The sequence below is a fragment of the Cucurbita pepo genome, chromosome LG10 (assembly GCF_002806865.2).
Source record: "Cucurbita pepo subsp. pepo cultivar mu-cu-16 chromosome LG10, ASM280686v2, whole genome shotgun sequence".
Lineage (NCBI taxonomy): Eukaryota > Viridiplantae > Streptophyta > Magnoliopsida > Cucurbitales > Cucurbitaceae > Cucurbita > Cucurbita pepo.
The window spans coordinates 1,794,101-1,821,998 of NC_036647.1; the positions used below are offsets into that span (position 1 = coordinate 1,794,101).

Below are 27,898 nucleotides of genomic sequence, written 5' to 3' on the forward strand. Positions count from 1 at the left end.
CTCAAGTCCATCGCTAGCCAATATTGTCTGCTTTGGCCCGTTACGTATCACCTTTTCACATTTTTATAAGGAATGTTTCGCTCCTCTCTTCAATTAATGTGGGATCTCAACGTTTTAAAAACCGAAACTGACGCCAATACATAACGGGCTAAAGTGAACAATATCTACTAGTAGGGAGATTGATCTATTACAAGAGAATTCTATATCAGTTTCAACACGAAATGCTCAACTCATTGTGATCTAGAGATAGTCTCGAGGCTAAAGTTATGCAAGTACGACATGTTTCATTAGTCATTATACACTAATAGACAAAACATTTCTTGTTAAGACAACCCATAATTTGAGTCGATGAAAAGACGATAACGAGTCGAAGACAATAACTAGTTCAAAGTAAAGCATAATCCAACAGTATCAGTAACCCAGGAATGCTTTCATTGTTCCTTCTTTTGCTCATGTTCTAAGAGTTCTTAATAAGGATAATAGTACAGAGACGTGTGAACAACAGTAAGAATCTGACCTTAATCTGCGAGATGATTTTTGATCAAGCTTGCCACATATTGAGCAATATGAAGTGAGCCAGCTTCAGAGCAGCAAAATGCATGTTTATGGCCCTCCTCCCTTTCAACTGATACATCAATTTCAGGGACCTGCTTGCAAATCTGTGGACCAAAGACAATATAAACTATCAAACTAGAACTTGAAATCACCATGGCAGTCTCATTACTTTGAGCCCTTTAGCCCCTTTCCTTTTTCTCAAATGGCTTATCGTTGTACTTCCCGATTCCGATCGTCATAAACGATATGAACTATAAACTCTTCAGCAAAAGTATTTGAAGAAACTACATTCGTCCAGCAGAATTGGTTCACAAAATGAAAATGGAAGAACAGTTCATATCTTACCTCCTCAAACACATGCATAGGAGCCCAGTGATCATCCTTACAGAACAAAAATGATAATTTCTCACTTGCTTTCTTCATAAATTTCCAATCTGGTGTTTCTGAAAGCTGAACATTGTCCATAAACAATCAGATGTAGAAATTTGATTGATTATTGATATTAGGCTTTGTTCTGTGTGAAACGTCATTTGTTTACATCTTTTGATTGAACTAATTGGACAAACTCCTCAAATTTACATCTTGTGACAAGGGAACGCATCTATATTTGGACTACTATTGTAACAGTCCAAGCCCACCACTCACAGATATTGTCCGATTTGACCCGTTATATATCGCCATTAGCCTCAAGGTTTTAAAACGCATCTGCTAGGGAGAAGTTTTCACACTCTTATAAGGGATGCTTTGTTCCCCTCTCCAACCGATGTGGGATCTCACAATCCACTCCCCTTGGGGGCCCAACGTCTTTGCTAGCACACCTCCCAAGAGGCCCTGGTCAGAGTAGGACTAGACCCTCTCCATAGTAGACAAAAAACCGTGAGGCTGATGGCGATACATTACGGGCTACAACGGACAATATCTATTAGCGATGGGTTTGGGCTGTTACAACTATACTATATTTCAGATAGTGCAACGCCTCAGAGCAAAAGATTAGAACAAAAACTAAAACACGCTAGGCTTCTCTCAATGATTAAAAAATGTTATGCAAATGAGATTTACGATTAATTATGGTTCGTACAATCATATGCTTACAAATCTCATGGCATCCAATACGACCAAACGAAAGTGATTGTTCATAGTGAGTACCTTCTCAAACTCCGTCATTGCCATGTATAGCACATTTCGCATCGTATGATACTGTCGAAAACAAAGATAATATTCCAAATATCAAAACGAACAGTCATGTCGTCGAACCAAAATTTGTAGCAGGTACGAGCAGATACTAAAAAAGCACATACTAAGGATAATATATTAGATTTCATTTCACCTTTAGCAAGTGAGAGCAAGCAGCCTCACTAGCAGTTCTGGACCATGACTTCCCAATAGTTTTTTTCACAACAAAACTTGAAGCTCGAACCGGTAATACGCCCAACAGCGCGGCAAAAGAAGAAAACAAAGTTGATAGCAGTGGGGATCTGCACCAAATTTTCAACCCAGCAGAGCTCAGAGAGACAAAACTTGCACTACCAAAACATAGAATGACCTCATAGGTTAGCTTTAATGGATGCTTAAAGGATTAAGGTCCAGTTTGTGGGCAATGAATGGAAGGACTTCTACATGGTCCAGTTTGATTAACTATTAAGGTCATATGAACCAATATTTAACACCCTTAACTGGTTAACAATCAAGCACATATCCAGTAGTCTTAACTTCTAAGTGACTTCAAATTGGCTCAACCCGAGTGCACACGCACTGGACAACGCAGATACTCTCCTACACGACCAACAGAATCCGAAAATTTCCAAATTACACAAGTTTGTGGTCAAGCCAACAAAGCCATGTCACGCGGTGCGGTGTATAGCTGTTTGAGAAAGTAAAACTTTCGAGATTCGAAGTCTCGAACTCAAAGTCCAACAACTATCATCTATATGTCTCATTTGCTACCAACTAAATAGAGTATCTAAAATGTAGATGCGGGAAGGTAGAATTCATGTTATCAGACAAAATAACGCACGTACCCTGCGAGTTTTTCGATAAGAAGTTGCCAACGTGATTGTCTGTTCACCATCATAAATGGATACAATCCAATGCAATACACAACCTATAGGATCAAGAAGAATTTCCATTGAACCATGTCTTGAAAGTTAAGAACACATAAGATGCACAAAGAGTTTAAGGCCATACCCGATCCGGGAACCAACGGCACAATTCAATGGAGATAGGCGATCCAATAGAATGCCCAACCTTTAAAGATAACTAACGAGTCAGTTACCACGGAAAATATAATGTACAAGTACAAACAATCATGTGGGCTGTCTTGTTATTAGACAAGTAACAAGAAGAGTACAAGCAGCACAACAAGCAACTATTGTGTATGGGCAAAGAATAAGATGTACACGGATAATATCGAAACGATACAAACGAAAATTTTGCACCGTGCAATTCTTTTATGACTATTGTGAAAATATAGCATCAATTGTGTAAATACCAGTAGTAGTGGAATTTCTTTGTTCTGTAGCTCTTGTTTAACAAATTCAATCTGCAAAAGAAAGATGAATATAGTTCAGCCCCATTGAGAATTCTGATATCAACCCTTGAAATATGAAAGGGAAAGGGGCCTGCAATGCTATCTCCAATTACAAAGCTATCTTGGACATGCAAAATGAAGTCCCCTAGCTTATAAAGGAACTGTATCATTGTTTAACAGGCCCAAGCCCACCGCTACCAGATATTGTCCTCTTTAGACTTTCCCTTTCGGGCTTCCCCTCAAGGTTTTAAAACGCGTTTGCTAGGAAGAGGTTTCCACACCCTTATAAAAAATGTTTTGTTCCTCTCTCCAACCGATGTGAGATCTCACAATCCACCCTACTTGGAGACCTAGCATCCTCGCTGGCACACCACTTGGTGTCCATGCCCCTTCGGGGTTCAGCCTCCTCGCTGGCACATCACCCAATGTCTAGCTCGGATACCATTTATTTTCAAACCCACCACTAGTAGATATTATCCTCTTTGGGCTTTCCCTTTCTGGTTTCCCCTCAAGGTTTTAAAATGTGTATGCTAGGGAGAGGTTTCCACACCCTTATAAAGAAAGCTTCGTTCCCCTCCCCAACCAATGTGGGATCTCACAAGTTTCCTCCTTTAAGTCATAAACAATTCAATCAAATCGACGGAGAAAAACATACAGTTACCTTATGATCAATTTGTTCTTGTAATGAAAATAACCTTCCACCTTCCCAGTCCTGAAAGATAAAATTAAGCATAAAATTTGTTCTTGCAAAAAACTACTGGGGAAATTTATAAAATTAAGCATAACAGATATAAACTTTACATAAACCCTTGACCAAGTACCTTCTTCGTTTGACATATATGTCCAATAGCTGAAAGTAGACAGAAGCAGGGCCAAAGAACATAAATGGAACAAGAAAAAGTGTAAGCTCAAATATACAACAAGATTTAATGCTTTCTTAGAAAAAAAAAATGAAAAGGATATGAACAAAGTCAAAAACTCATGGTCTTGCCTGTTATAGAAACACGGCCTCCAAGCAACTGATACAATGATTCCACAAAATCTTTATAAAACGAAATAATCCCTGTCTTAGAACAAACCCCAAAACAATCCACATTCAGAAGTTAAGTAGAAATCAACAAAATCATCGAAAACCCACATCGAAAGAGGCAAATGCACCTGGATTTCCAGGTATGAACAATACGTGCAATGATGGATTATCCGAGTGAATCTCCAGCAATTCATTGGTGTAGCTATCAAAACCCAGAAAGGGCAAGGCGATTTAGTTCATAGAAAACGAAATTCCAGAGAAATTCCAGTAAACATAAACGAGAATCAATTACCCTGATACATTGCATAAACGAAACTCCACACGCCTTCTACTAAACGATTGCAGATCTTCTTGATCCATATGGACAAACGAACAACTCCAAAAAGTGTTCAACCTCAACGATTTTCCAAGTGAATTAGCTGGCTGTGAAAGGGAGCAGTGTGTTGACTATGGTGCAACACTGTGATGAAAAATTGAAGAAACTACGCACCACGTTGCATTACATTAAACAAAAAATGGCTAATGAAAAGTTTAGCTTAAAGTGATGATAATGAACATCGTGAATTTGGTGGATCGAACGGTGAACATGTCTTCCCTTTACTTCGCTTGTATTTTATTTATTTATTTATTATTATTTAAATCACTATTTTACATTTATTTTTAAATACATAGTTTTTATTATAAAAAAAAAAAAATTAAAATATTGTAATAAATTCAATAATATTTTATAAGAAAAAAAAATATAAATAATCTTAATATAATTTATAAAAGACTCCAATTTCAATATATTTTTTTATTTTTTTTTATTTTAAAAAGCCATTAAAAAAATTGAAAAGTCTATTGGTTATACCTATAAAATAGGAAATGGAATCCTAAATTAACCGTTAAAAGGGAAATGACGAAAAGGCCCCCGAGGATGTGTTGAAGGCCTTAACTAATTTAAAAACCGACAAAACGGTAAATCCTATTATTCAGGTTTAAAACTAGAAAATAAACCACCAAAAATAAGAGGTCACCCCGTTCCCGTTCCCGGTTGCCGGTAGCCCGTTCGTGGCTTCCCATTACTTATTTATTTATTCATTTTAAAATCCCATATTAATCCATAATCCATAATCCATAATCCATAATTCTGTGAAGGGATTCTGGTTTTTGGGTTCCAAACATGTTTGGAGTTTTGATCACACGATGCCTCTTGTAAGTAATTCTAATTTTTCATCTTAATTATTCCTTTTTTTTTTTTTTTTTTTTACATTTAAATTAATTTATTTGGGGATTTTAAGGATGGTTTTTGGATATGCCTATCCGGCATTTGAATGTTACAAAACACTGGAGAAGAGCAGCCGGAGCCTAGACGTTGAATCGCTTCGTTTTTGGTGCAAATATTGGTAATTTTCATTTAATTTAATTTAATTTAATTTAATTTAATGATTAAGGGTAATTTTGTTAATTATTGTTTTTTAATTTGTTGTTTTTGTAGGATTATTGTGGCTATTTTTACATTTTTTGAGAGGATTGCTGATGTTTTAATTGCTTGGTATGCTTCTTGTTTCTGGGTTTTATTTCTTTAATTTCTTGTAATATTTATTGTCTTATGCTTTTTATTTTTATTTTTTATAAATAAATAAATAAACAAATCTTGAGAAGGCTTCCTGTGTATGGAGAAATGAAGCTGCTTTTTCTTGTCTACTTGTGGCATCCAAAAACCAAGGTAATTTTGTGTTAATTTTAATATTCGGGCTGTCACTGATCCATTCGGGGTGGGTGGGTGAATACTGATGGAGGTATAGCCTCGTAAGTTTAATGAACATCTCTACTAATAATATAATGCAGGGGAGTGGGCACGTGTATGGAACAATGTTGCAGCCATATTTGGCGAAGAATGAAGCAGAAATAGAGAGAATGACAGTGGAAATGAAAGTGAGGGCTTGGGATTTGAGTTACCTTTTTTGGACAAACTTCTCAGAAATGGCTCATGCTGGCTTCCTTAAAGTCCTCAAATGTGCTGCTGATTTCCAGTCTGCTAAGTTCAAGAACTCCCCCTTCATAATTCAGGTATTGCTTTATTCCTTCCCATTCTCTCTGGATCATCTCTAAAACATAGTAATTAGTGTCTCATCTGTTGAGCCGAGAAGAAAAAATGACTCAGTAATTAGTGTCTCATCTAGTGAGCCGAGAAGAAAAACGACCCAGTAATTAGTGTCTCATCTAGTGAGCCAAGAAGAAAAAACGACCCAGTAATGTCTTATCAAACTGTAATTAAATTGCAGCATACATTTGAAATTTGATACGAAAATTGGGCGATGTAAATTTTGGATGGGCTTGAATGATTGGAAAAGCCCAAGAGAAATTGGACTCTAGCCCAATGATGAAGCCCAGCCCACTTGAATGATTGAAAAAGCCCAAGAGAAATTGGACTCTAGCCCAATGATGAAGCCCAGCCCAATGGAGCTGAATAATTAATCTGGATTACGCGTAAGATTCTAGTTATTACTAATTTAAAAATTTAAAAATTTAACCTATGGATTATAAACTAATAAAATGCTTAATAGATTTGAGCCACGTGGCAGAAACTGGATGGTCCATTTTGTGATTTCAGTCGATAAATATTCTGCCCTAATTACGAATTACGATTCGACATTTTATTTTCAGTAAATTCTAAAGAAATTGGACTCAGTATCGTCGCCATTAATGGCATTTATAGCGATTCCGATGACTAATTCAAAGTATTGTTCAGATTCCAAAAATCTTTGAGATTTTCACTAACGATTCTTACTTTAATTGAAATACAGCAGAGAGTCGATCAGAACTCGCCGATGGCGTCGCCACCGCCTCCGAACAAATTGCCCTCGTTTTCGTCCCGAGTCGCTGATAAGATGACCGATTCACCGAGAGGCGCGCCGCAGTCACCCGTCGGAATCGTCCGCGGCGATCCGGACATGACGGAAGCAGACGGCGGCCAGTCTCCGGACTTCTGTGAAACAGAGAGTTTCGTTAATGAGGAAGATAAACCTTCATCTCCATATCCCCCAGCGGTTCGAGCTCGCTTAAGGCGAATTAAACCACAATCATAGATGTTTGTAAATGTGAGAAAGCTGTACAAAAATGGAACGAATTCAGAGGGAAAATATAATTGAAAATGGAATTCTATGTTGCGAATTTATTCGAATGTTGAAACTGTGTCTATTTTTATGAATGTATTTGGAAAATCTAGTCTCCTTAGAGATTGGATTTTGCTAATTTGTGCATGGAAATTGAAAATAAGAGCGATTTATACAGCGAAATCGAATCGATTTAGGTCAATTACAGCGGCTGAAGAAGTCGTCGTCGTCGTCGTCGTCAATAGGCCAATCCAAAATCCCGAGAAAACCACGCCGTCATAGGCAAATGCAGGACCGGAATACTCGGATTATTGACGGAATGATACAGCCTCTGATGAATCCGAGACAACTGGAGATCGGATTGCCGGTAGAGAATCGGAGCCAGAAACCGTGGAAAAGATTGGGGCCAGCGGAATAGGAAGAAGCGGACATAGGTTGGAGATAAGCCCAAGCGGCCTGCTTAACGAGGCGGTTGCGGATCAAGATTTCGTAGCCGGAGTTAGCGGGGGAGGCGGCGGTGGGAGAGTTGACGGCGACGGCGGAGGAGGGAAGGATGTCCTTGAGGGAGGTGTAGGATTGAGAAGAGGACTTGGAGAGGAGCCTCAAGTCAATAGGGGACGGCGGTGGAGCAGGGGAAAGGGTGCCGTTTTGCGGAGGCATGGCGGAGGAGGGAATCAAGCTTCTACGGCAGAGATTAGCAGGTGATGGCGACGGCGACGGCGACGGCGGTGGGTAGGTTTTCTGTGCGGCGGATTTGGCCATAGAACGTCGAAAATGTGTAGAGAGAGAAGATGGTTACGGTTTTAGTCAGAGGAAAAGAAAAACGTTGTGGCGAAAGAAAACACGGAGCCTTCGCCTTTGCAATTATTTGCAAACTTGTCTCTTTCTGACGTGTTTTCCTTTTCATTTTTTTAAATGTTAAATTATTGAAAATATTCCACAATTTTCACAAATATTCTTAATTTTGTTTTTAAAAACTCTAAATATTTAAAAGAAAATCATTATATCTTATTTTTGAAATAGTCTATTAATTCCTTAATTATTTTTTAAATTTTACATTTGGACAATGTTTTATGTCGATTCAAATGTTTTATGTCAATTGAATTATGTTCCAGTTATCTCTAAACAACATAAAATATATTTGTAAGCGTGATCCAATAGTATTTAAATCATTTTTAATAATTTATATTCTTATTTAGATAGACCAAGTGACTTGCCTCCCACTACCAATAATTGATTTTGGTACTTCAAACAAATAAATAAAATTTATAAAATAACCAAAAAAAAAATCCAAAATTATTATAATTGTTAACTTATTATTGATTAGTGACTTGTGGGTTCCATAACTTTGAAAAGTTTAATTTTGTTGGTAGACAGACTTTATTAAAATGACAATATATTTTCGAACTTTTTTTTTTTAAATAGAAAAAATCTTATTAATTAATTCATGATTTGTGGGTTCATAATTTTAAAGAAGAATCTTATCTTGATTCTTAAATTTATGGTTTTTTCTTTTTTTTAAATGTCAACTTTGATTGTGGGTTCGTTTTACATAGATTCTAAAAAAAATTAAAAATAATGAAACAAAAATAAACCTAGATGTAAATTTTTTTAATTTATTTTAGAAAGTAAAGCAAAATTTTCATAAATTCCAAATGAAGATGGAGTTGATCAATTTTCTTTCATTTTAAAGATTTTGCAAAAATAAAAATAAATATTAATGTTAGAAGAAATAAATAAAAAGATGAAAATGTATTAAAATTTACAAAAATATTTTAAAAAGATGAAAAGTTTGTGGTGGTCCAAAGCCAAACCCACCGCGGACCAATCAGAACTGTTTGGACCCATCGTAGTCAGATCTCCACCCAAGTTAGTGAAGACTATATAATATACTAAGATTTCAATGAAATAAAGTTGAAAACTATATAATATACTAAAATTTCAATGACATAAAGTTAAAGACTATATAATATACTAAGATTTCAATGACATAAAGTTGAAGGAAGACTACATACTAAGATTTTACTGAAATAAATCTTAGGTGGAATCAAACCCATCAAATTTGACCAAATAAATATGTATTCAACCATCCATTTTTCTTCCATTTTACATAAAAGCTTCTAAATTTTCCTCCTAGTAAAAAAGGTGTTAAAATGTTTAGAAATAAAACAATTCTTTCAAAATCAATTTTAATTGTATGTAAAATATGTTTAAAAGTATAAAATATGGCATTAAATTGATTTTTGAATGATGAAAGGCTTGTTCGAGAGTGACTTCGAACATGAAAAAAGTGTTTTAACCAAAACATTCGAAGAAGTTTTTGATAATAATAAATAGAATGCACCGAGGTCTATAGTAATCTATGGTTTCCATAATCCTTGGTTAACAACAAACTTTGTCTCAAAATTTCAATTAAATCAAACTATTTCTTCGCCTTATCAGAGATATCTCAAATCAAACCCCTTTATTGTTAAAATGGATTTGAAACTGAAGATGAAAAGTTTTACCAACGCATTGAAGCTCTTGGTGGCCTAATAATGTCTGGAAACCGATCTTACATGCGTCTGCCCATCTGCAACCTTACAAAAGTTTGTTTCTATTTCCTGAAATGATCCAAGTTCATAAAAAATCAAACAGAATAGAGGTCGAAAGAGATAGAAGCACAAGCATATGTAAATACGAACCTCCGCACACCGCGTACGACTAGTCCTTGCAATTTATATTCTATACCATGCTTGGAATATCTTCCCAGTACATTACTTGGGTTATAGAAATTACACTGTACAGTTGAGCTTGAGTTCCAGTACAATTCAACTGTTTGTTTGGCTATAAATCACATCTTGAGTAATGAGAATGGGAACAGATAATTAATGAATTAAAGTCCGACCTGTTCCTTTGTCACCTCTGTCTTAAGTTAACATCAGATGGTGCTTCGACTGTCTCCGAATGTGGGCTTCCTGGTCTTGGCCTTTGGGCACTGACATCAGATATCAAAAAGTCCTGAGAAACCATATGCGATTCATCCCATGCAATATCTGCTGTAGCTAAAGTGAAAGAATTCAAATCTATCGTCAGTTCTTTCTATGGTTTCTTTCCCTTTCTTGAAATTTATTATTAAAAAAATATGAATAACAAGATGGTGGTATTAAATAAGGATACAATCTGTTCTCCACATATCTGTAATGCTAACTTCAGCATCTGACAACAGCCAGTAATCTGCATCATTCTGCAATCAAATAATAGGAGCATATAAAAAGCAATCAACCATGATCTGATCTCATGAATAATGATGGACCAAAGCCATTTGCACAGATCACGCATGTGAACACACACATATCATGTAATTCATTGTAGTGAAATGAGTTAAAACGAGTGAAGATAAGCGAGGTGTCTTTTAGGACATGTATCCCAATCTATTCTCTGTATATTCCCTGGAAAAGTATGTCGTGGCATATTTATCTATGCTCTTTTTGACATTTTTCTCAATGTGAATATATTATACAAGGATGATTGCTTACATCAAATTCTGAAGGAATAATCTTCATCATTCCCCCAGGAAACTCATTTGAACCAATCACATCACAGCTACTGCTGTATTGGGACAGGTGAGCTCGAGGCTCTATTTCGTCTCTACTACTCTCCCCGATGGCTTCTGTTGCTAGATGTTCGTTTGATCCTGAACTGGAAGCATGCAGGAAGTTCCTGGGTGGCTTGACCACATTCACCTCCTCAAACTTTTCCTCAAATTGACTAAGAAACAAGGAGAATTTTAATACGAAAAAACAATTAAATTCTTGTTTGCATAAGAAAGGTTACAGTTACTAAATAAGAAAAACTGAAAAGATAGAAAAATGGATATTATATGAACAATCATTTAATTAACTCTTCACGGAATGTGATCTATAAGAATCAGCCTCTAAAGAGAATAACACAATGATGTAGGGAAAAGGATACCTGACAAGATATACATCGATAGGACCCATCGTACTCCTAAGAACTATCCTATATCTTCTCTGTGGATAATCAACAGCCTAGCATGATGAAAATAAGAATGTGCTTTCAGCTATCAGAAAAGGGGGACCACAAAGGATATGGCGCATAACAAATAGCTTTCTTAAAACTTTAAGCTCATTACTTCATCAGGATCAGGAACTTCCAATGTGGTTCCATGAGGAGCTTTAATTGCTATCAGCGTTTCATTCTGCCCAAAAAAGGAGAGCTAGTTTAAGTTTTAGCAAGGTTTTCATATAATGAACTAAACGTGTACGGTTTCATATAAAAGTTACTGTAAAAAATATTAATATATAGCTAAAGCTCCATCCGATCATCATTTCACTAACAAGTGTCTTATACGTGCGAGGTGTCCAACACGTTAGACATGAATACGCTAGTTAAACTGAAGTGTTTGTGTTTGTTAGGACGATATAAATAAATGTTAAAATTAGAAGTAATGTTCGAGCTCAAATAAAGTATTTATGACAAGTTCACCTGAAAGCAAGGCAAGCTTTTAATGTCTTCTTCTGTCACAAAGAGCCATCTATCATGATTGGAAACATAGGCAATGTTGTTATTTTATTCATATAGCACTAAGTGGAAATGGAACAGAATGGAGCAGAAAAGAACTTTTACTTTTGGAGATTTTCGTCTTCACTCAGATTCCTCAGTCTTTCCTGCAATGTTCTGCAATATAATTATGGACATGAGTTTATCGTTTTTTATTCAAGATATAGAAATGAATAACAGAATAAATATGCAACCTTATCTTATCATTTAATCTACGCTCTTCAAAAGAAAGGTTTTCAACATCCACCTGCAGGATACAAAGTGCACTCTCAAATTAGGACTGTTACACAGAATAGGTTCAAGATAAAGACATTATTGGACATTTCAGTACATAGTTGTACAAACGAAAACTAGAACTTCCTTTAAAATAATTCTTAAAAACAAAAATGCCAGAGTTTTAAAGCCCAAAGACAGTAGTCAAAGCTACAAACCTGCAACATAGAAGTATCACTATCCACATTTCCTGGAACTTGTGTATTGAATCCCCTGTGAAAATATTGAATAGACTTCTAAATGAATCATTTGTTTCAATTTATTATCAATATTTCTATTTAACAAACGAAATGAAAACGAAAAAAAAAAAAAACTGAACCAACACATCTATTGTACATTACTTCCAATATATTATGTTTTTCAGCTTCTTTTCTATGAGACCTATGCCTTCCAAAACATTTGTTATGTCATATATTCTCCTTTTCTGCACCTGTGTGATGTATATCTCATATTAGTCACCACTAGACAGAAAATCAAAGTTCAATGTATTTTATATTTTACCTGCAAAGTTTCTGCAGCTTTGTTTAAGTCAAGAATGCCATCCCTTGCTTGCTTAATTAAATTGATGAATTTTTTTGTCAGAAGACCTAAAAGTTTCAGATACTTTCAAACACCATTGATGTGACAAGAATCCATGCATCGAGGTAGCTTGGACTGAATGAATAATATTAGATTGGCAAGAACTGCAAAGTTACCTAAAGAACTGTCATATCGACAGTTTCCAGCTGGAGTAAGAGGAGAATAAATGCCTGCTATAAGAGAAAACTAATTAATATTATTCATGCTGTTTTAATACTCATCAAAGGATTATACTATTAAAATTCAGAAATTCCCTTAAAAAGTCCATACCCCATAACGCCCCACAAACAAAACAGGATTGAAAATATTGACCAATTAATTTTCAGCAACAATGTCATATAAAAAAAAGTTACCAGCTACAACTTTCAACCTAAGAATATTAAAACCATATAAAATTTCTCACTAGTGTCTGAGATAGGTGTTTGAGTCCCAGATGTCATTCTCCTTGAAGTTTTTGACTTATTGTACATCCTTCCTCCTTTTGCAGATACGGGTGTCTGAACAGAACTTAGAGAATCTTTAGAAAATCCCTGATCTTGAATGCAGTCATTTGATTCAACCACGTTGGTATACATAACACCTGTCTGCTTTGGTTTCTGAAAAAAACATCAAGGGTTCGACAATATTAGAATTTAGAAGCAAGTAGAATATATATTAGAATTTAGAAGCAAGTAGAATATTAGAAGATAATTTTCAAACACAGCAAAGAAGGATTGAACAATATATGCAATTGAAATAGAAACTAAGAGATCAGTTCAGAATACATGTTCTCAGTAACTATACGCTTACAAGGTCAACAGAAGCATCCTTCCCAGATAAATTAAAACTCTCAAAATGGGTCTCACGGGGTAGACCACAAAACTTAAGCCTTTTGTAGAATGGCTATTGAGTAAGACCAAAAAAAAAAAAAAAAACAAAAAAAAAGAATTGAACACTTTTAAGTATATTCCCCTCCAAATGGATCGGTAGAAATCATTTTGATAAAGGTTCCATGTAGTTGTGAATTCAGAAAGTGGGATCTGGCAGAAGTTATAAGTGGAATCAAAATGTTCCAAATCCTGCAATCCCTAGAATCACAGCATTGAGGAGCCGAGTCAAGAGCTAAAGCAAATCCACTCAATCACCCCCTTGTCATTGAGATTGCATCGAAAATATAAATTCAACCCATTTTCAACAGCATTTCAGAAACTTCTAGTATTAGAGAGATTACAAGAAGCCAGTGCATACAATCTCCAAAAAGAAACACATACATTCTGATCAACAAATCAAGTGGCATCCCAAAACCCAAGGGCACCTAGCTATGAATATGCAAGGGTTATTAGCCAAGGAACAAGAGCATTTACCAATAATATGCCATCCAGAAGGATCACTGCATATTTACAAGAGATAATTTTCCATTTAATGATCTGTTTTCTTTCTAATTAAAATCTCTAAAGAGCATTTAGCAAGGAGAGAAGCATTCTATTCACTAGAACTGCCTGTTCCCTATACGGGGTTATACCAAGCTTCCATCCTTCAAGGGACAAATAAACTACCTTTCTAATTTGCCGAGTGATAACGATCATTGAAACCCATCCCTTCAGAAATGATGTAGGTAGCGCACTTTACTTGGTAATTGAAGAGGGAGATAAAGTAAGTGGGAATGTTCACCGTGTCAAACAGGAATAATATATGCCTTACTGCTCTCAAGCCTAGATACATAAAACTTCATCCATTATGAAAGCTTCCTCTAATTCTTTAGATCGTGGGGTCCAAAACACAATCTTCCTAGGACAGCCCCAGGAGGCAAACCTAAGGAAGAAAGAATACAAGAGAAAGAGTTGAAATCTAAGGAACGCTAGATGTTGCTAGGACATATAAAATATTGTTGGAATGCCTTAATATCTAAACTATCTACAGCATGTGAGACAGATTCTCTAATGATGTTTAAGGTGTAAAACATAAATGATTAGTCCTTATAACAAGCAACAGGAGTTGAAGACACAGACATCTAACTTCAAATGTTCTTTGATAAGAAGTTAGAAAGGCTTGTTCAACAACGTTTGGAAAGCCCCACTATGAATACTTCCACAGAAAAACACGTACACAATGATTGACCATGATGAGGAAAACATTCCATTTTCAAACAGCTCAGACTGAGACTAATACACGAATCGACTCACTTTGAGGGCTTCATAAAAGTATAATTTAAAACATACAAGCAGAGACGACGAACGTGCAATGGTACATGAATCCATATACGGTTTGAAAGCAACAAGTGACCAAGGAAGCAAATAGCAAATTATGCAGCAATGCAGAATAGAGACAAGTCAATAAACAAATTGCAGCACTCACGAGAGGTTTAACAGCGATGGAATCAGGTTCTTGATCAAAAGAATTGGAAGAAGCACGCAGCGGCTTATTCGACTCGAAAGCTAACTGACGCTTAAGAGGCGGCAGGATCTGAGCAGTTTGTGAGTGGGGCAGTGGCTCCGACCTGTTCAGAGCTCGAGAGCCGCCACGCATGGAGGATCCAAAGGCCAAGAGGAAACGAATACAGAGGATTTGCAGATGGAAGATGGAAGATGGGATGAAAAGCCGAGGAAGAAGAGGAATAGGGTTCTATGATCAGAGTGGAACTAAAGGTGAAGATTTGAGGAATAGCATTTGGTAGCTTTTAGATGGGAGGAGGGAAATTTGTTTAGATGGATGTGGAGGGAAGAGTAGCGGAACAAAAATACTTTTTTTTAAACTATTTGCATTTTGACCCCTGAAATCCTTCCATATTGCATAAGAACCCCACATGAAATTATAGATAATTTTTTCTCTCTTTTAAATAATAAATTCAAATTTATAATCATTAACTTATAAGTTATGTTTGAATTTATACCCAAAAAGTATATGAATTTGTGGACAAATATTTAGGGTTATTTTTGAAAAAAATTCAACAAAGATTTAAATGAAATATTTCAAAATTGAGAGTGTAATTAGAATTAATGATAGTTTAGGGGTATTTTTTATAATTTAAAAAAATTAGAAAGAGCGGTTCCTTTCCTTTACCGGCATTTCCCTCTCCCTTTGGTAAAGAAATTTCACAACTGAGAACTGATTGAAAATGAAGATTTGCAGTTACGGAAGAAATTGAGATGAGGTTCGAACAGTTTGAGCCATAGCCGAGGTTAAATTTCTTCGTTCGTCAACCGTGACTCCATTTGTGTTGCTTTTTTGGAGCTTTCGAGTAATTATTAGAGAGAAATGGCCGCACAGTCGACGAGCATGGAGTGATTCTTGCATCGGTGTGTCTTTAAATCCATCATAACTGATTCACCCATGGCTTTCACGGGGAGCTTCCCCAGAGCAAACATGCTTTCGCCGCGGACTGTGGTACTTCGCTCGCCATCGCTGCGGACCAAGAACCGAGTTGGGGTTCTCAGAGCACATCTCTGTGAAGACGACGACCCTTTGTTCCTCAGTGCTAAAGAAGCTGCGTCTCTCCGGTTCATGGAATCCCGCCAACCTGGTATGTTCAGTTTCCATCTATTTATTTCGGGGAGACATTTCGTCGAACGACTGGTGTGCACTTAGTGAGTAGTGGGCAGGGAGTTTAGAATCAGAGGAGTGTTGTGTAGTAGAGCAAATGAAACAATTTATGAATTGTTTTAACGTGGCTAGCTTTGGATGATGAAAGTCCCACGTCGGCTAATTTAGGGAATGATCATGGGTTTATAATCAAGGAATACTATCTTCGTTGGTTTGAAGCCTTTTGGGGAAGCCCAAAGCAAAGCCATGAGAGTTTATGCTCAAAGTGGACAATATCATACCATTGTGGAGAGTCGTGTTCATCTAACATGGTAGAGTCGTGTTCATCTAACATGGTATCAGAGTCATACCCTAAACTTAGTCATGCCAATAGATTGAAATATCGAACAAATGACTCCAAAAGAAAAGGAGTTTAGCCTCCTCGAAGGGTATGATAAAAATGACTAGGACTTCAAAAGAAAAAGGAGTCAGACCTCGATTAAGGGGAGGCATACTTTGTTCGAGGGGAGGTGTAATGATCATGGGATTATAATCAAGGAAATACTATCTCCATTGGTTTGAGGCCTTTTGGGGAAGTCCAAAGCAAAGCCATGAGAGCTTATGCTCAAAGTGGACAATATCATACCATTGTAGAGAGTCGTGTTCATCTAACACTTAGAACTTGATTTTATATGAATTATATGTATGCAGAGCCCCTTTTTGTTGATGAATATGCCGGCTGTTGGGTTGCTCATAATCCTCAAATCAAGCAAAAGTCTCACCACTATTGTGTTGCAACAAAGTTCTTAGATGATAAGTTGATTAAACAAGTCAATCATATTAATGGAGTTAAGCAGGTATTAGCAAATAATTATAAGAAATAAGTCAGAACTTAACAAGTATCAGTTTCTTAACATTTTTCTAACATGTGTAGGTTGTGTTGCTAACGGATGGAATGGATACTAGACCATATAGGCTTCGTTGGCCCATGTCGACAACAATATTCGACATATCTCCTGACAATGTTTTTAGAAGAGCGGCTCGAGATCTGCAAGGTTTGTTCTATCTAAGTTTTTACATAAACAGATCTTTGTCTGTTAATTGCTGCTAACTTGAGCCTTACATTGAACTTAATTTATGAGATATCCAATTTGTTTACCATTTAACTATTTCAGTTATCAATATCTGTTGTAATCATTAATTGCTATAAGCTGCAAGGTTCATGAACTTGATCTGATGTTCATGAAATTGATTAGGCAAGCAGCATGTTCATGAAATTCTCTGCGGCTATAAGGCTATTGAAGCCATTATAGAATATGATTTAATGTTCTTGAAAATGATTAGGCAGTGGAGCCAAGATCCCAAGAGGCAACTTTTTCTGCCATGTCCCATTGGAATCCCCAAATATACCGCTAGAAATCTGCAATAGAGGTTTTCGAGGAGATCAACCGAGTATATGGGTGATGCAGGTGATGAACAGTTCTTAATATATCTTATAAATTGTTGTTCGGTTCGGGTCAACTCGAAGTTTTTGTCCCATGAAACCCGATACCGAACCAAATCAGTTCGGGTTTAGAAAAATGAACTCAACCCAGCCCGGAATACTAATCCAACCCAACCCAACCCGGAATACTAATCCAACCCAACCCAACCCGGAATACTAATCCAACCCAACCCAATCCAACCCAACCCCTATAATTTGGGTTGGGTTAGTCTGAGTTGTCGGGTTGAATGTACACCCCTAATGAACACAACTCTTGCGAATGAAGTTTTGGGTGGAGTAGCAATAGTAAAAGTGCTTAGTTTTTTTTTTCTTATTGTATTTCAGGGACTTCCCATTAAGACTTTGGTGGATTTTGAAGATGTTCTGTTCATTGCTAGCAGTTTGGCTATGAAAGGAAGCTATTTCTTGGGTGAATTACCTTCTTGGTTGGCTGAAGCTGAAATTAAGTCCAGGGTTAGTTTGCTTTAGTTGCATTGAGTGAGGAACATTTTTCTGTCTTTCAATTGCTTCTCTGCCTCTCTAAACATGCTGCCATTTGTATGATTCCTATTCCAGTCTAGTACAAGTACAATGAAGTGGATGGACAAAAAATTTATGAGCAATGGTTTTCGGGTGGAAACGATCGTCCTCGAGGAATTTGCAAGGACGTTAGGCAAGGAATTGACATTGGAACCCTATAAGAATACTCCATTTGTTGCAGAACAATTGCGATTTTCGGATTACGAGGTAGAATATTTTGCTCCTGCTGCCTCTTTTCTGTGTGGTTCCTGTCAACATGCTAAGAACTCTAGTTTCATTGTGATGTTATTCTCTTTGGATTAATTCTAAAAGAAGTAATGTTTGAGTTATTTTCTTTAACTTTGTAGTTGCTAATGCTTTGAATGCTTTGAGTTTTGCATAGATATATGATATATGATTATTTTCAGATGGAAATTTGGAGGAAGGAATTCGAGAGGATTGAGAATGAAGGAGATGAAGAAGGATTTGAAGAACTATGACTTTGTTCATGAAGGTAACATCTTTTTTGTTCTTTCATTTTTAAATGAACAAGGCAATCAGATTTCAAAGTTTTTTTTTTTCCTTGAGTTCAACTATTGTGAGGGTGGGAAATCGAATCATCGACCCCCTTTGGAATGGTCACTCGTTCTTTAGTCTTCATTAAGTTGTGTTCGGATGAACAATCTAATTCATCATGTTTAAAAGTTATAAGAAGTTGTAATGTGTGACGTAGAGTTACACTCTTATTAATTTTATATAGTACAACAATTATTTAATCAAAATAATGAAATTTGGAAACAAATGGCGGCTCCACATGGCCCCATAATAAGACAATCATCCATTAATCAATTAATTAGTCTATTGTCATTGTAAATTTTTTTATTTTGGAGGATAATTAGTCAAATTAAGAACTCAAAAAAGTCCACTATTTTATTTTAAAAAAATTATACAACAATTGAAAAAACCAAAGATAAAATTTTCAATTTTCAATTTTAAATAATCTTTTCCCTACTAAAACTCAAAACTCCAAAATTATAATATAAACTTTTAATTTTATATCTAATAATTAAAAAATTAGGTGGTATAAGTTATTGATTTTTTTTCTATTAGATATTAAAAATTTAAAGACCCAATAAATAATTGTTTACATTATTAAAAATATTTGAAATTTATTTAAAAAGTATAAATCTTTTAAGAATTTAGGAAAGAGATTGAGAGAGATGTGTTGGTGAGCTATAAGGTTTCAAGGAAGGAAGGTTATGGTGTTGTTGTACGTTCAGATTCTGTGAAACCGCGTTTAGTTTAGAGTCTCCGATGAGAGGATAAATTCTCTCTCACTCTTCAAACCCTAATTTTTTTATAAATCCCCAAATTTCCCCCTTTCCCCTCATCCCATCAAACCACACTCAACTCTCCTCCCTCTCTCTCTCTCTCTTCTACAATGGCCAATGGGCAGCCTCATCTCAACGGAGCCTTCTACGGCCCTTCCATTCCTCCCCCCTCCAAGTCCTACCACCGCCCCTCCCGCGGCGACGGAGGATGCGGCTGCTGCGGTTGTCTCGGCTGCCTCTGCAACTGCTGCTGCGGTTGTATCGTCAATCTCATCTGTCAAATCATCATCACCGTCGTCATCGTCGTCGGCATTGTTGTGTTCCTCTTGTGGTTGATCTTCCGTCCGAATCTCCTCCAATTCCATGCCGTCGATGCCTCTCTTACGCAGTTCAATTTCTCCACTGCTAATAATAACCTCCACTACAATCTGGCTTTGAATATCACCGCCAGAAATCCGAATCGGAGGATCGGGATCTACTACGACGACGTCGAGGTTAGCGCCTTCTACGAATCTCAGCGGTTCAGTACGGTGAATTTGAGCCAGTTTTACCAGGGGCACAAGAACACCAGTTTACTCAGCCCTACGTTCGTCGGACAGCATATGATTCTGCTAGGGACGGATGGAATTTCGGCGTTTAATTCTGAGAAGAGCTCGGGGATTTTCAAGATTGATGTGAAGCTTAACTTGAGGGTCAGATTCAAGTTCGGCTTTGTGAAATTTGGGCACTATAAACCGAAGATCAACTGTCCATTGAAGGTGCCTTTAACATCCAATGGTACTTCTTCCTCTTCCTCTTCTTCTTCAAATGCTGTGTTCGAAACCACCAAGTGCAGCTATGACTTGTAATCCTTAGATCTCAATTTTCTGCCATCTTCTTTGCTTTCTCTTTTCCGGATTGATCTGCTGTGATTATTAGTTCTTGATCCGCATCTGTTTTTACTGAATTCTTATTAATTCAATTTTTTTTTTTTTTGTTTTGTTTTTAAATTCAATTTGAAATTCGAAATTTACTTTTCCAAAAACTGTAAAGAGATAGCTTTATTGTACGCTACGCGATTTGATAGGAAGCATGGTGGTAAGTGGGTCCCACCATGACACGGGATTTGGTTTCAACTTTCAAATTTTGAGTTTAATTTTCATTTTTATTTCAAATTGTTTATTCAACGGCACGAAGCGAACGGCTTTCCTTCTGAAAGGTTATTTTTAATCACATTTTTAAACTAAGAACCAAATTGAAATTCAATTTTCGAAAGTCAAAATAAAAATTAAATGTAATAATAGTATTTAAACTTTAGAAATAAAAAACGTAATAAATAATAGTTGAAGTATTTAATTGAATTTTTTAAATCCATTTTAAAGGTAAACTAAAAAACTTTAAATGATAAAAAACCCGTTGAAAACATATAAAAAATTAGGGATGATTTAATATAGATATATCCCTTTCACATTTTTTTATATGAATATATATTGCTTATTCAAACTTATTTCACATTTTTTCAATTTATGACATAATACATACCATATTAAAATTTCAAAAATTTTTGAGATATTTTTAAAATTTAAGTATTTAGTGTCACAATTGTGCCGCATTTATTCTAACCCAGCAAATAAGTTAATTTTATGACAGTGCGATTAAAAGCGAATAAGCAACAGCCATAATTTTCTATAGTATATGAACCGAGTACGAAAAATTGACACTTAATCACATTTTTTATAGCACTATTTGAGGCATTTTAGCATTGGTAGGTGTAGGCATAATTTTGACAAAAATAATACACTCATATTAATACAACAAGAATATATATATATATATATATATATATATATATAACAAGTTAGGTGAACTAAACTATTTTGATTTTATACCTGCCACGCTTGCATATATTCTAAGAAGACTGTCATCTTTTTAACCACTTCCTCCCTCATGGTACAAATGAGAATTCAAATATCTAATTTTTTAGTCGAAAATATATGTCTTAGCCAATTGAGTTATACTCAAGTTCACCTAACTCTAATAATTATCACAACCTCAACATAACATAACTTGACACAGTCCTAATATGAAATTATTTTTTTTTTCTTTTTTGAAGTTCAACCACATATAAATGCGAAAATCTTCTCTGTTGACCTTTGGTAAAAAGTACATACCTAAGTCAACTGAACTACATTCAAGTTAACAATACCCTAGTTTACGATAAAAGAACCCGTCAAATAAGGAAAGGATTCCTCCCAATTTGCTTATCTCGATGGTCGCCCTCTCGAGTTTGGGTATTGTTCCTCAACTGATCATAGTATCGGGGAAAAGCCTATCTCATTAATGTTCAAAAACAGAAAAACTGTGGTACACTAAAACACTATCACAAATTTGGATAGTTAATCCACATTCATATGAATCATTCCCTTTGAGTGGCATTGGCCACATTCAATCTTAGAAATCTTATCTAGTGGAACAAACTATACATACACTAACACTTGTGCAATTGAGTTGCTAGTAATGTGTATTCCATTAGGAAAGAAGGACCAAAATGACAAAGAAAACAATGGAAGGACTAAAATGAAAATTTTAAAAGTTTGTGAAAAAGAATCAAACCCCTTCTTGGGATAAAAACCAAACATTAATCTAAATGGTAATAATTAAACGTTTCATTATTTTCCTCACTTTCCCATTTGCTATACAACCACTACCATGTGATATACAGCTCCATTGCTTATTTTTAGGCTACACCAAAGGTGCAGCTCACAATCTTAATGAAAAAAAAACAAAAGAAGGATAATATGGTCTCTTTAGTCCGTTATGAGCTAAAAACGCATCCATAAACAAAATGAACGTATCTTCTATCCTTGAATATTACATAATTCTTAACTAAAAATTTGAATATCTAACCTCTTAATCCAATAGTAGTATTCATATCACGAGAGAACTCGATCAACTTAGACTACCAACCCAACCTTGGGTTGTATTAGATTTCTTTTAAAGCTTAGGGTTGAGTTCAATTTTCGAAAATTCGAGTCAATTCAAGGGTTGACATGTCTTCTATTGGATCAAGCCAATCAACCTAACAATAGGATTACAACCTAATCCAACTCTACTTTGTGTTTATAATCTAATATGTGATATTTGTACCTTACCCATTTGAAGTTTATAAAATCAATTCGATAAACAATGGGAAAATTGAACATACCAGGGCTGGGCATAGACGTAGGCAGATAATAACGTGGCATGCAGTGTGGACTCGGTGGATTGCAGTGCCCAGCAACTTGTCATCTCCATTAACTCTGCAAATCAAAAGCTCCATTTCCCCCAAATCATCTTCTTCTGAGCAGAGATCAGATCAGATCAAATCAAATCCATGGAGTTTTTTCCCATTCCATTTCTGCTTTCCATCGTTCTTCTTCTTTCTGCTTCATCTTCTTCCTCCAGCACCACCGTCACACTCCCCCTCACTGTCTTCCCTTCACTTCCATTTACTCATCCATGGAAAAACATCAAGCATCTTGTCTCTGCTTCCCTCACCAGAGCTCAACACCTCAAGACCCCAAGAATTAAATCAAATACTTCCATTCAGAATGTTGCTCTGTTCCCTCGTAGCTATGGAGCTTATTCAATTTCTCTCGCCTTCGGAACTCCACCGCAGAGTTTATCCTTAGTTTTCGATACTGGAAGTAGTCTCGTCTGGTTCCCATGTACTGCCGGTTACCGCTGTTCCAATTGTTCGTTTCCGAATGTCGATGCTGCAACGATTCCGAAATTCATCCCCAAATTATCTTCCTCTGCGAAGATTATTGGTTGCCGAAATCGAAAATGTTCTTGGATTTTTGGCCCTAATTTGAAGTCCTTGTGTAGAAGTTGTAGCCCTAGATCGCGAAAATGTTCCGATACTTGTCCTGGATATGGCATTCAATACGGCTCTGGCGCAACCGCCGGGTTTCTCCTCTCTGAAACGCTTGATTTCCCCGAGAAACGAGTCCCGGATTTTCTCGTCGGTTGTTCCGTCGTGTCCGTTCATCAACCAGCCGGCATTGCTGGATTCGGCCGCGGTCCCGAATCGCTGCCCTCGCAAATGGGACTGAAACGATTCTCCCATTGCCTTGTTCCACGCCAGTTCGACGACTCGCCAGTGAGTAGCCCTCTCGTACTAGACTCCAGTTCGGAATCCGGCGAATCGAAGAATAACAGTCTCATTTACGCACCGTTCCGAGAAAATCCATCAGGATCCAACGCCGCATTTCGAGAGTACTATTACCTTACTCTTCGGAGAATCCTCATCGGCAGAAAGCCGGTGAAGTTCCCATACAAATACCTCGTGCCAAACTCCGCCGGAAACGGCGGCGCGATCATCGATTCCGGTTCGACGTTCACGTTTCTGGATAAACCAATTTTCGAAGCCGTAGCGGAAGAGTTGGAGAAACAACTGGTGAAATATCCCCGAGCTAAGGGCGTTGAAGCAGAGTCCGGTTTGAGGCCGTGCTTCGATATATCCAAGGAGGAATCAGTGGAGTTTCCGGAACTGATTTTGAAGTTTAAAGGCGGAGCGACGCTGGCTTTGCCGCCGGCGAATTACTTGGCGTTGGTGACGGATACCGGCGTGGTGTGCTTAACGATGATAACGGATGTAACCTTCCTCGGCGGCGGCGGTGGGCCGGCGATTATATTCGGGGCGTTTCAGCAGCAGAATGTTTTGGTGCAGTATGATTTGGCGAAGGACAGAATCGGATTTCGGAAGCAGAGATGCACCGTAAATTGATCATGAATATAATTGCGGTAAAAAAATAACAATAATAATAATAATAATAAAATTAAAAAAAAAATTACCGAGGGGGTAAAACTAAAAACTAGTTTATATACTCCCACCTGGCGGTATTCGGTTAAATATGTATGTATGTATGTGAAAATAAATAAATATATATATCTATGATAAAAAATAAATAAAAATAAAGGAAAACATGTGTTTTGTGACTATTAAATTAGTAGACAATGAAAAAAAAATCTAATACTCAAAAAGTTCGATCAACCTAACTCAACTTGTATGGTTTAGGTTAAGTTGGCTCGTGAGTTTCTCTAAATTAAATTGGTTTATACGCATAACTATATTTATTTTATTTTTATTTAATTACATAATTATTTTTATTGTTTATTCTCTTATTTTTAATTATTTTCAAAACATACATTAAAATTGTGTTATAAATTGTAATCAAATGTTTAAACAAAAAGTAAATATATATTTCCCAATTAATTTTTTACTTTTATTAAAAATAAATTTTTTAATAAATAGTCCAAATAACCAAACCCAACCCAATAAATATATGATTAGGTTGGGTTGGGTTCACGGGTTGTTTAGGTTTGAAAATTTTATCAACTTTCGATTAGTTTTGCACCTCATTTTAAAAATACTTTTTAACTATTAAATTTAAATATCAATCGACACCATTATATTAATTGTGAATGTTTGCTTAAACCACCGCTCCTAAATGGGTGATGAGCTTATTTATAATCATTTATAGAATAGAAAAAATATGGTAAATTATCATTAATATGGAAAAATAATAATAAATTAATACAATATATTTACGTTTAACAAAATAATAATAATATTTTTTTTTATATATAATGTAATTGAATATAATGTCAACTCAATCAAAACTTAATTAATATAAAAATGATTAATTATTTATTAGGTAGAAAGATGAGCTACATTTTTAATTAGTTGGTTAGAAAAGACATCACATGTTAGCTTATACTTTAAACCAAAATGTACCAAATTAGAGGAATAATTTACTTATAAAATGGAGGGTAAGTTGGTGAGGGCATGTGGAAGCTTTGGATTGACTCAATTACCTCATAAATAATTTTTCATTCAAATAAATTAAAATAAATATGATTAAGTGGAGACAAATAAAAGCAATATATATATATATATATTTGTTAATTCAATTATTGTTAGGTAAGGAAATTGTCATTTTTCATTTGCCCATTTTCTCCCATTACCATATGCATCCAAAATCAACCCACCCCACCTAAAACCATCCCCCAATTATTCAATTTTGTTTTTTTTTTTTTTAATTTTAATATTTATTAAAAAAAAAAAAAAAAAATTATACTTTGTAGGTGGCTTATGGATGGGCTTTGGCACGAACTTTCAAGAAGATTTTTATATTAAAAAATAAAATTCATAACTGATCGAGGAGACTCGGAAATTAACAATCAGACATGTTTTAACTTAGTCATCACTAGATAACTCATTTTCTCAATAAGGGTCGGGGCATGACTCAATTTTTGTAGAGATTCAATCGTGAAATTTTTAAAAATTTTGTGAAAATTGCAAGTGGAAATTATAATGAAGAAAAAAAAGAGGGGTACAATTGGAAAGTGGCGGCTAAAAATAAAAAAATAAGTTGAGTAATGAAATGAAAATGACGTGGCAACGTCCAAAGCTCAAGCAAAATGGCAATGGGGAGAAGATATGCATAATCTCTAAACATTATATTAAATTTTCATTATAAATATTAAATACAAATGTAATAGAAAATTACACAATTGCCCCCGACCTCTAAATTTTTGCTCTCTTTACAAATTCACGTAATAATTTTTATTTTTATTTTTTCATTTTTCATTTTTATTATTTGGAAAAATTTACAATTCACAGACCTTTATCCTGACGTATCGTCTTAAATTGAAAAAAAAGGACAGAGAAATATAGGAAACTAACGGCGTTAAGGAGAGAGAAAACGGAGAGCAAGAATTCTGACGGCAATAACGGGAGCTTAAACACTGACGCTGCACGGCCGTACCAGCTGGTATTTAACGACGTTATTACCGACTATAATACCGGCGGTTGGATTTCCGAACATGATAGCCGCCGGGCAGTCGACGTTGAGATGGTAGCGGCCGGAGATGAAGGTGCCGACCTTGAATCGGACGCGACCGTCGATTTTGATGGACAACAAGACGGTGCCGACGGCCTGGTCTTGGTTGAGAGCGGCGCCGTTGTAGGGAGAGATCGGAACGGCGTTACCGACGACGAACGGCGACCAGATGTTGATGTCGTTGTGGCCTTGATAGTTAGGTTGAATGACGGTACGGAGAGTGATCTGTTGGTTCCGGTAGACGGCGTAGACATCGAGGCGGTCGTAGTAGATTCCGATCTTGTCGTTAGGGTTCCGGGAGGAGATGGTGACTTGGATACTGGAGGAGATAAAATTAGCGGCGGTGACGTTGAAGAGGAAGACGGTGGCGTCTTGGATGATGAATTTGGGCTTTGTCGGCTGAAGAATGGCCCAAATTAAGAGGATCGTGAGAAGGACAAGGAAGAGGAAGATTAGGACTCCGGCGTAGATTCGCCGGATTAGTTTTGGGCGTTTTTTGCTGTGGTGAGCGCATTCCTTAACCATATTGTCGACGGTGCCGTTGCCGGTGCCGGTGGATCAGAATCTGTTGGAGAGGGAGAGAGAAGAAGGCGGTTTTGAAGTCGTTCTTCAACTCTCTATCTCATCAGTAGTGGAGATTTGTTGGGAAAATGATGATTTGGAGTGTTATTTATGGACCACAAATTTGTGATATAAATATATAATAATATTTTAAACCATAACTTACCATAAATTATTAAATTTAATTCCACTATCATTACCGTCCGTGTAACAGCTCAAGCCCACTACTAGCATATATGTGGAGAGAGATGTATGATTTCACAATCCATCTCCTTTTCGTGGCCCAGCGTTTTCGTTGACACTCATTCTCTTCTCCAATTGATCTGGGATCTCATAGTCGGGATGGGATCTCGATCCACTATGACCCATTTCGAAAGGGGCAAAAAAAATTCTCGTTCTCGTTTGTGGAGAGAGTATGTGGAGAGAGATTTATCTAACTATATTCGGTTATTGACTGAGATCATATTCTCATTCTCGTTTTCGTAGGAAGAGTCTAGAAAAGATTTCTCTTTATTAGCTAAATTGAGTCGGTGACAAATATTATATTTTTCGTCCATATTCTCGCCTCTAGTCTCACTCTCACACACGTATATTATTTGTTTTAGCTTCGAGCTGTGGATATATATATATATATATATTTATATTTGAATGAACTAAAAAAATCGAATATAAATATTTTGAAAGAAGGAAATAAAAATAAATAAGAATAAAAATACGCGTCTAAATTAGAGTTATTTTCAATTAATGAAAAAGAATTTAATTTATATATATAAGAATAGGACAACAATTAAAAAATAAAAAATAAAAATAAAAACTTAAAAAAATTAATAATAAAGAAAATGAATATCAGTGTACTGTAGTAGTTGGAAAATAAAGCGATATAATTTATTTTACACTTCAATAATAATTAGTTTGTGAAGACAAAAAAAAAAAAAAAAAAAAAAAAAAAAAAAAAAAAAAAAAAAAAAAAAAAAAAAAAAAAAAAAAAAAAAAAAAAAAAAAAAAAAAAAAAAAA

At 35.9% G+C, this 27,898-nt stretch overlaps 8 protein-coding genes across 12 annotated transcripts; 4 read left to right on the forward strand and 4 right to left on the reverse strand.

Annotated features, from left to right (window-relative positions):
- Positions 1 to 264: 264 nt before the first annotated feature.
- Positions 265 to 4,680, reverse strand: LOC111803277 (lipid droplet-associated hydrolase-like). Its single transcript, XM_023687607.1, has 12 exons — positions 4,405 to 4,680; positions 4,241 to 4,314; positions 4,074 to 4,145; positions 3,904 to 3,932; positions 3,744 to 3,794; positions 3,044 to 3,094; positions 2,740 to 2,799; positions 2,574 to 2,656; positions 1,883 to 2,030; positions 1,702 to 1,752; positions 901 to 1,005; positions 265 to 659 (listed from the first exon to the last, which is right to left on the reverse strand). The coding sequence occupies exons 1-12, from the start codon at positions 4,470 to 4,472 to the stop codon at positions 519 to 521; spliced, it is 933 nt and encodes a 310-aa protein (XP_023543375.1). The 5' UTR covers positions 4,473 to 4,680; the 3' UTR covers positions 265 to 518.
- A 594-nt stretch (positions 4,681 to 5,274) lies between these two features.
- LOC111804082 (putative HVA22-like protein g) lies at positions 5,275 to 7,425 on the forward strand. The gene is made up of 6 exons (XM_023688765.1): positions 5,275 to 5,306; positions 5,393 to 5,497; positions 5,590 to 5,646; positions 5,757 to 5,820; positions 5,943 to 6,164; positions 6,902 to 7,425. Exons 1-6 carry the CDS (start codon positions 5,275 to 5,277, stop codon positions 7,181 to 7,183), a joined length of 762 nt encoding a protein of 253 aa, XP_023544533.1. The 3' UTR covers positions 7,184 to 7,425.
- Positions 7,139 to 8,058, reverse strand: LOC111804081. Its single transcript, XM_023688764.1, has 2 exons — positions 7,417 to 8,058; positions 7,139 to 7,204 (listed from the first exon to the last, which is right to left on the reverse strand). Exon 1 carries the CDS (start codon positions 7,970 to 7,972, stop codon positions 7,487 to 7,489), a length of 486 nt encoding a protein of 161 aa, XP_023544532.1. The 5' UTR covers positions 7,973 to 8,058; the 3' UTR covers positions 7,139 to 7,204; positions 7,417 to 7,486.
- Positions 8,059 to 9,561: 1,503 nt separating this feature from the next.
- On the reverse strand, positions 9,562 to 15,300 carry LOC111803522 (transcription factor E2FA-like). 5 transcript variants are annotated; one of them, XM_023687964.1, is made up of 16 exons: positions 14,960 to 15,300; positions 13,029 to 13,221; positions 12,742 to 12,795; positions 12,548 to 12,633; positions 12,388 to 12,476; positions 12,205 to 12,259; positions 11,968 to 12,020; positions 11,840 to 11,890; positions 11,699 to 11,747; positions 11,346 to 11,411; positions 11,165 to 11,241; positions 10,729 to 10,960; positions 10,370 to 10,436; positions 10,113 to 10,248; positions 9,895 to 10,036; positions 9,562 to 9,813 (listed from the first exon to the last, which is right to left on the reverse strand). In XM_023687964.1, the coding sequence occupies exons 1-15, from the start codon at positions 15,128 to 15,130 to the stop codon at positions 10,021 to 10,023; spliced, it is 1,395 nt and encodes a 464-aa protein (XP_023543732.1). In that variant the 5' UTR covers positions 15,131 to 15,300; the 3' UTR covers positions 9,562 to 9,813; positions 9,895 to 10,020. The 5 variants fall into 5 exon arrangements, with proteins under 5 accessions (XP_023543732.1, XP_023543733.1, XP_023543731.1 ...); XM_023687965.1 differs by having other exon boundaries at positions 10,113 to 10,245; positions 12,742 to 12,798; XM_023687963.1 differs by having other exon boundaries at positions 12,742 to 12,798.
- A 352-nt stretch (positions 15,301 to 15,652) lies between these two features.
- On the forward strand, positions 15,653 to 18,875 carry LOC111803524 (putative S-adenosyl-L-methionine-dependent methyltransferase MMAR_0539). Its single transcript, XM_023687969.1, has 7 exons — positions 15,653 to 16,124; positions 16,835 to 16,980; positions 17,058 to 17,178; positions 17,468 to 17,592; positions 17,952 to 18,080; positions 18,183 to 18,353; positions 18,554 to 18,875. Exons 1-7 carry the CDS (start codon positions 15,935 to 15,937, stop codon positions 18,623 to 18,625), a joined length of 954 nt encoding a protein of 317 aa, XP_023543737.1. The 5' UTR covers positions 15,653 to 15,934; the 3' UTR covers positions 18,626 to 18,875.
- Positions 18,876 to 19,362: 487 nt separating this feature from the next.
- Positions 19,363 to 20,431, forward strand: LOC111803526 (NDR1/HIN1-like protein 3). The gene has a single exon (XM_023687970.1). The coding sequence runs from the start codon at positions 19,567 to 19,569 to the stop codon at positions 20,302 to 20,304; it is 738 nt and encodes a 245-aa protein (XP_023543738.1). The 5' UTR covers positions 19,363 to 19,566; the 3' UTR covers positions 20,305 to 20,431.
- A 2,164-nt stretch (positions 20,432 to 22,595) lies between these two features.
- LOC111803523 (probable aspartyl protease At4g16563) lies at positions 22,596 to 24,329 on the forward strand. Its single transcript, XM_023687968.1, has one exon. The coding sequence runs from the start codon at positions 22,809 to 22,811 to the stop codon at positions 24,201 to 24,203; it is 1,395 nt and encodes a 464-aa protein (XP_023543736.1). The 5' UTR covers positions 22,596 to 22,808; the 3' UTR covers positions 24,204 to 24,329.
- Positions 24,330 to 25,947: 1,618 nt separating this feature from the next.
- Positions 25,948 to 26,878, reverse strand: LOC111804507 (NDR1/HIN1-like protein 1; the record flags this gene model as incomplete). Its single annotated transcript, XM_023689337.1, is given in 1 exon segment — positions 25,948 to 26,878. A coding segment is annotated over 1 exon segment (627 nt). The 3' UTR covers positions 25,948 to 26,220.
- Between the last annotated feature and the right edge of the window lie 1,020 nt (positions 26,879 to 27,898).

What these genes read in the sequence shown, in the direction of transcription:
- LOC111804081 (XM_023688764.1), bottom strand. Translation starts at nt 7,972, where the DNA reads ATGGCCAAATCCGCCGCACAGAAAACCTACCCACCGCCGTCGCCGTCG.
- LOC111803526 (XM_023687970.1), top strand. Translation starts at nt 19,567, where the DNA reads ATGGCCAATGGGCAGCCTCATCTCAACGGAGCCTTCTACGGCCCTTCC.
- LOC111804082 (XM_023688765.1), top strand. Translation starts at nt 5,275, where the DNA reads ATGTTTGGAGTTTTGATCACACGATGCCTCTT. An exon ending in GCTGATGTTTTAATTGCTTG is followed by an intron (nt 5,647 to 5,756) that starts GTATGCTTCTTG and finishes AATCTTGAGAAG; the next exon opens with GCTTCCTGTGTATGGAGAAA. An exon ending in ACTCCCCCTTCATAATTCAG is followed by an intron (nt 6,165 to 6,901) that starts GTATTGCTTTAT and finishes ATTGAAATACAG; the next exon opens with CAGAGAGTCGATCAGAACTC.
- LOC111803522 (XM_023687963.1), bottom strand. Translation starts at nt 15,130, where the DNA reads ATGCGTGGCGGCTCTCGAGCTCTGAACAGGTCGGAGCCACTGCCCCAC. An exon ending in AAAAACATAATATATTGGAA is followed by an intron (nt 12,260 to 12,387) that starts GTAATGTACAAT and finishes ATATTTTCACAG; the next exon opens with GGGATTCAATACACAAGTTC. An exon ending in AGATTAAATGATAAGATAAG is followed by an intron (nt 11,891 to 11,967) that starts GTTGCATATTTA and finishes ATTATATTGCAG; the next exon opens with AACATTGCAGGAAAGACTGA.
- LOC111803277 (XM_023687607.1), bottom strand. Translation starts at nt 4,472, where the DNA reads ATGGATCAAGAAGATCTGCAATCGTTTAGTAGAAGGCGTGTGGAGTTT. An exon ending in AAGAAATTCCACTACTACTG is followed by an intron (nt 2,800 to 3,043) that starts GTATTTACACAA and finishes TTATCTTTAAAG; the next exon opens with GTTGGGCATTCTATTGGATC. An exon ending in CTTATCGAAAAACTCGCAGG is followed by an intron (nt 2,031 to 2,573) that starts GTACGTGCGTTA and finishes AATTTGGTGCAG; the next exon opens with ATCCCCACTGCTATCAACTT.
- LOC111803523 (XM_023687968.1), top strand. Translation starts at nt 22,809, where the DNA reads ATGGAGTTTTTTCCCATTCCATTTCTGCTTTCCATCGTTCTTCTTCTT.
- LOC111803524 (XM_023687969.1), top strand. Translation starts at nt 15,935, where the DNA reads ATGGCTTTCACGGGGAGCTTCCCCAGAGCAAACATGCTTTCGCCGCGG. An exon ending in ATATTAATGGAGTTAAGCAG is followed by an intron (nt 16,981 to 17,057) that starts GTATTAGCAAAT and finishes TAACATGTGTAG; the next exon opens with GTTGTGTTGCTAACGGATGG. An exon ending in AGCGGCTCGAGATCTGCAAG is followed by an intron (nt 17,179 to 17,467) that starts GTTTGTTCTATC and finishes GAAAATGATTAG; the next exon opens with GCAGTGGAGCCAAGATCCCA.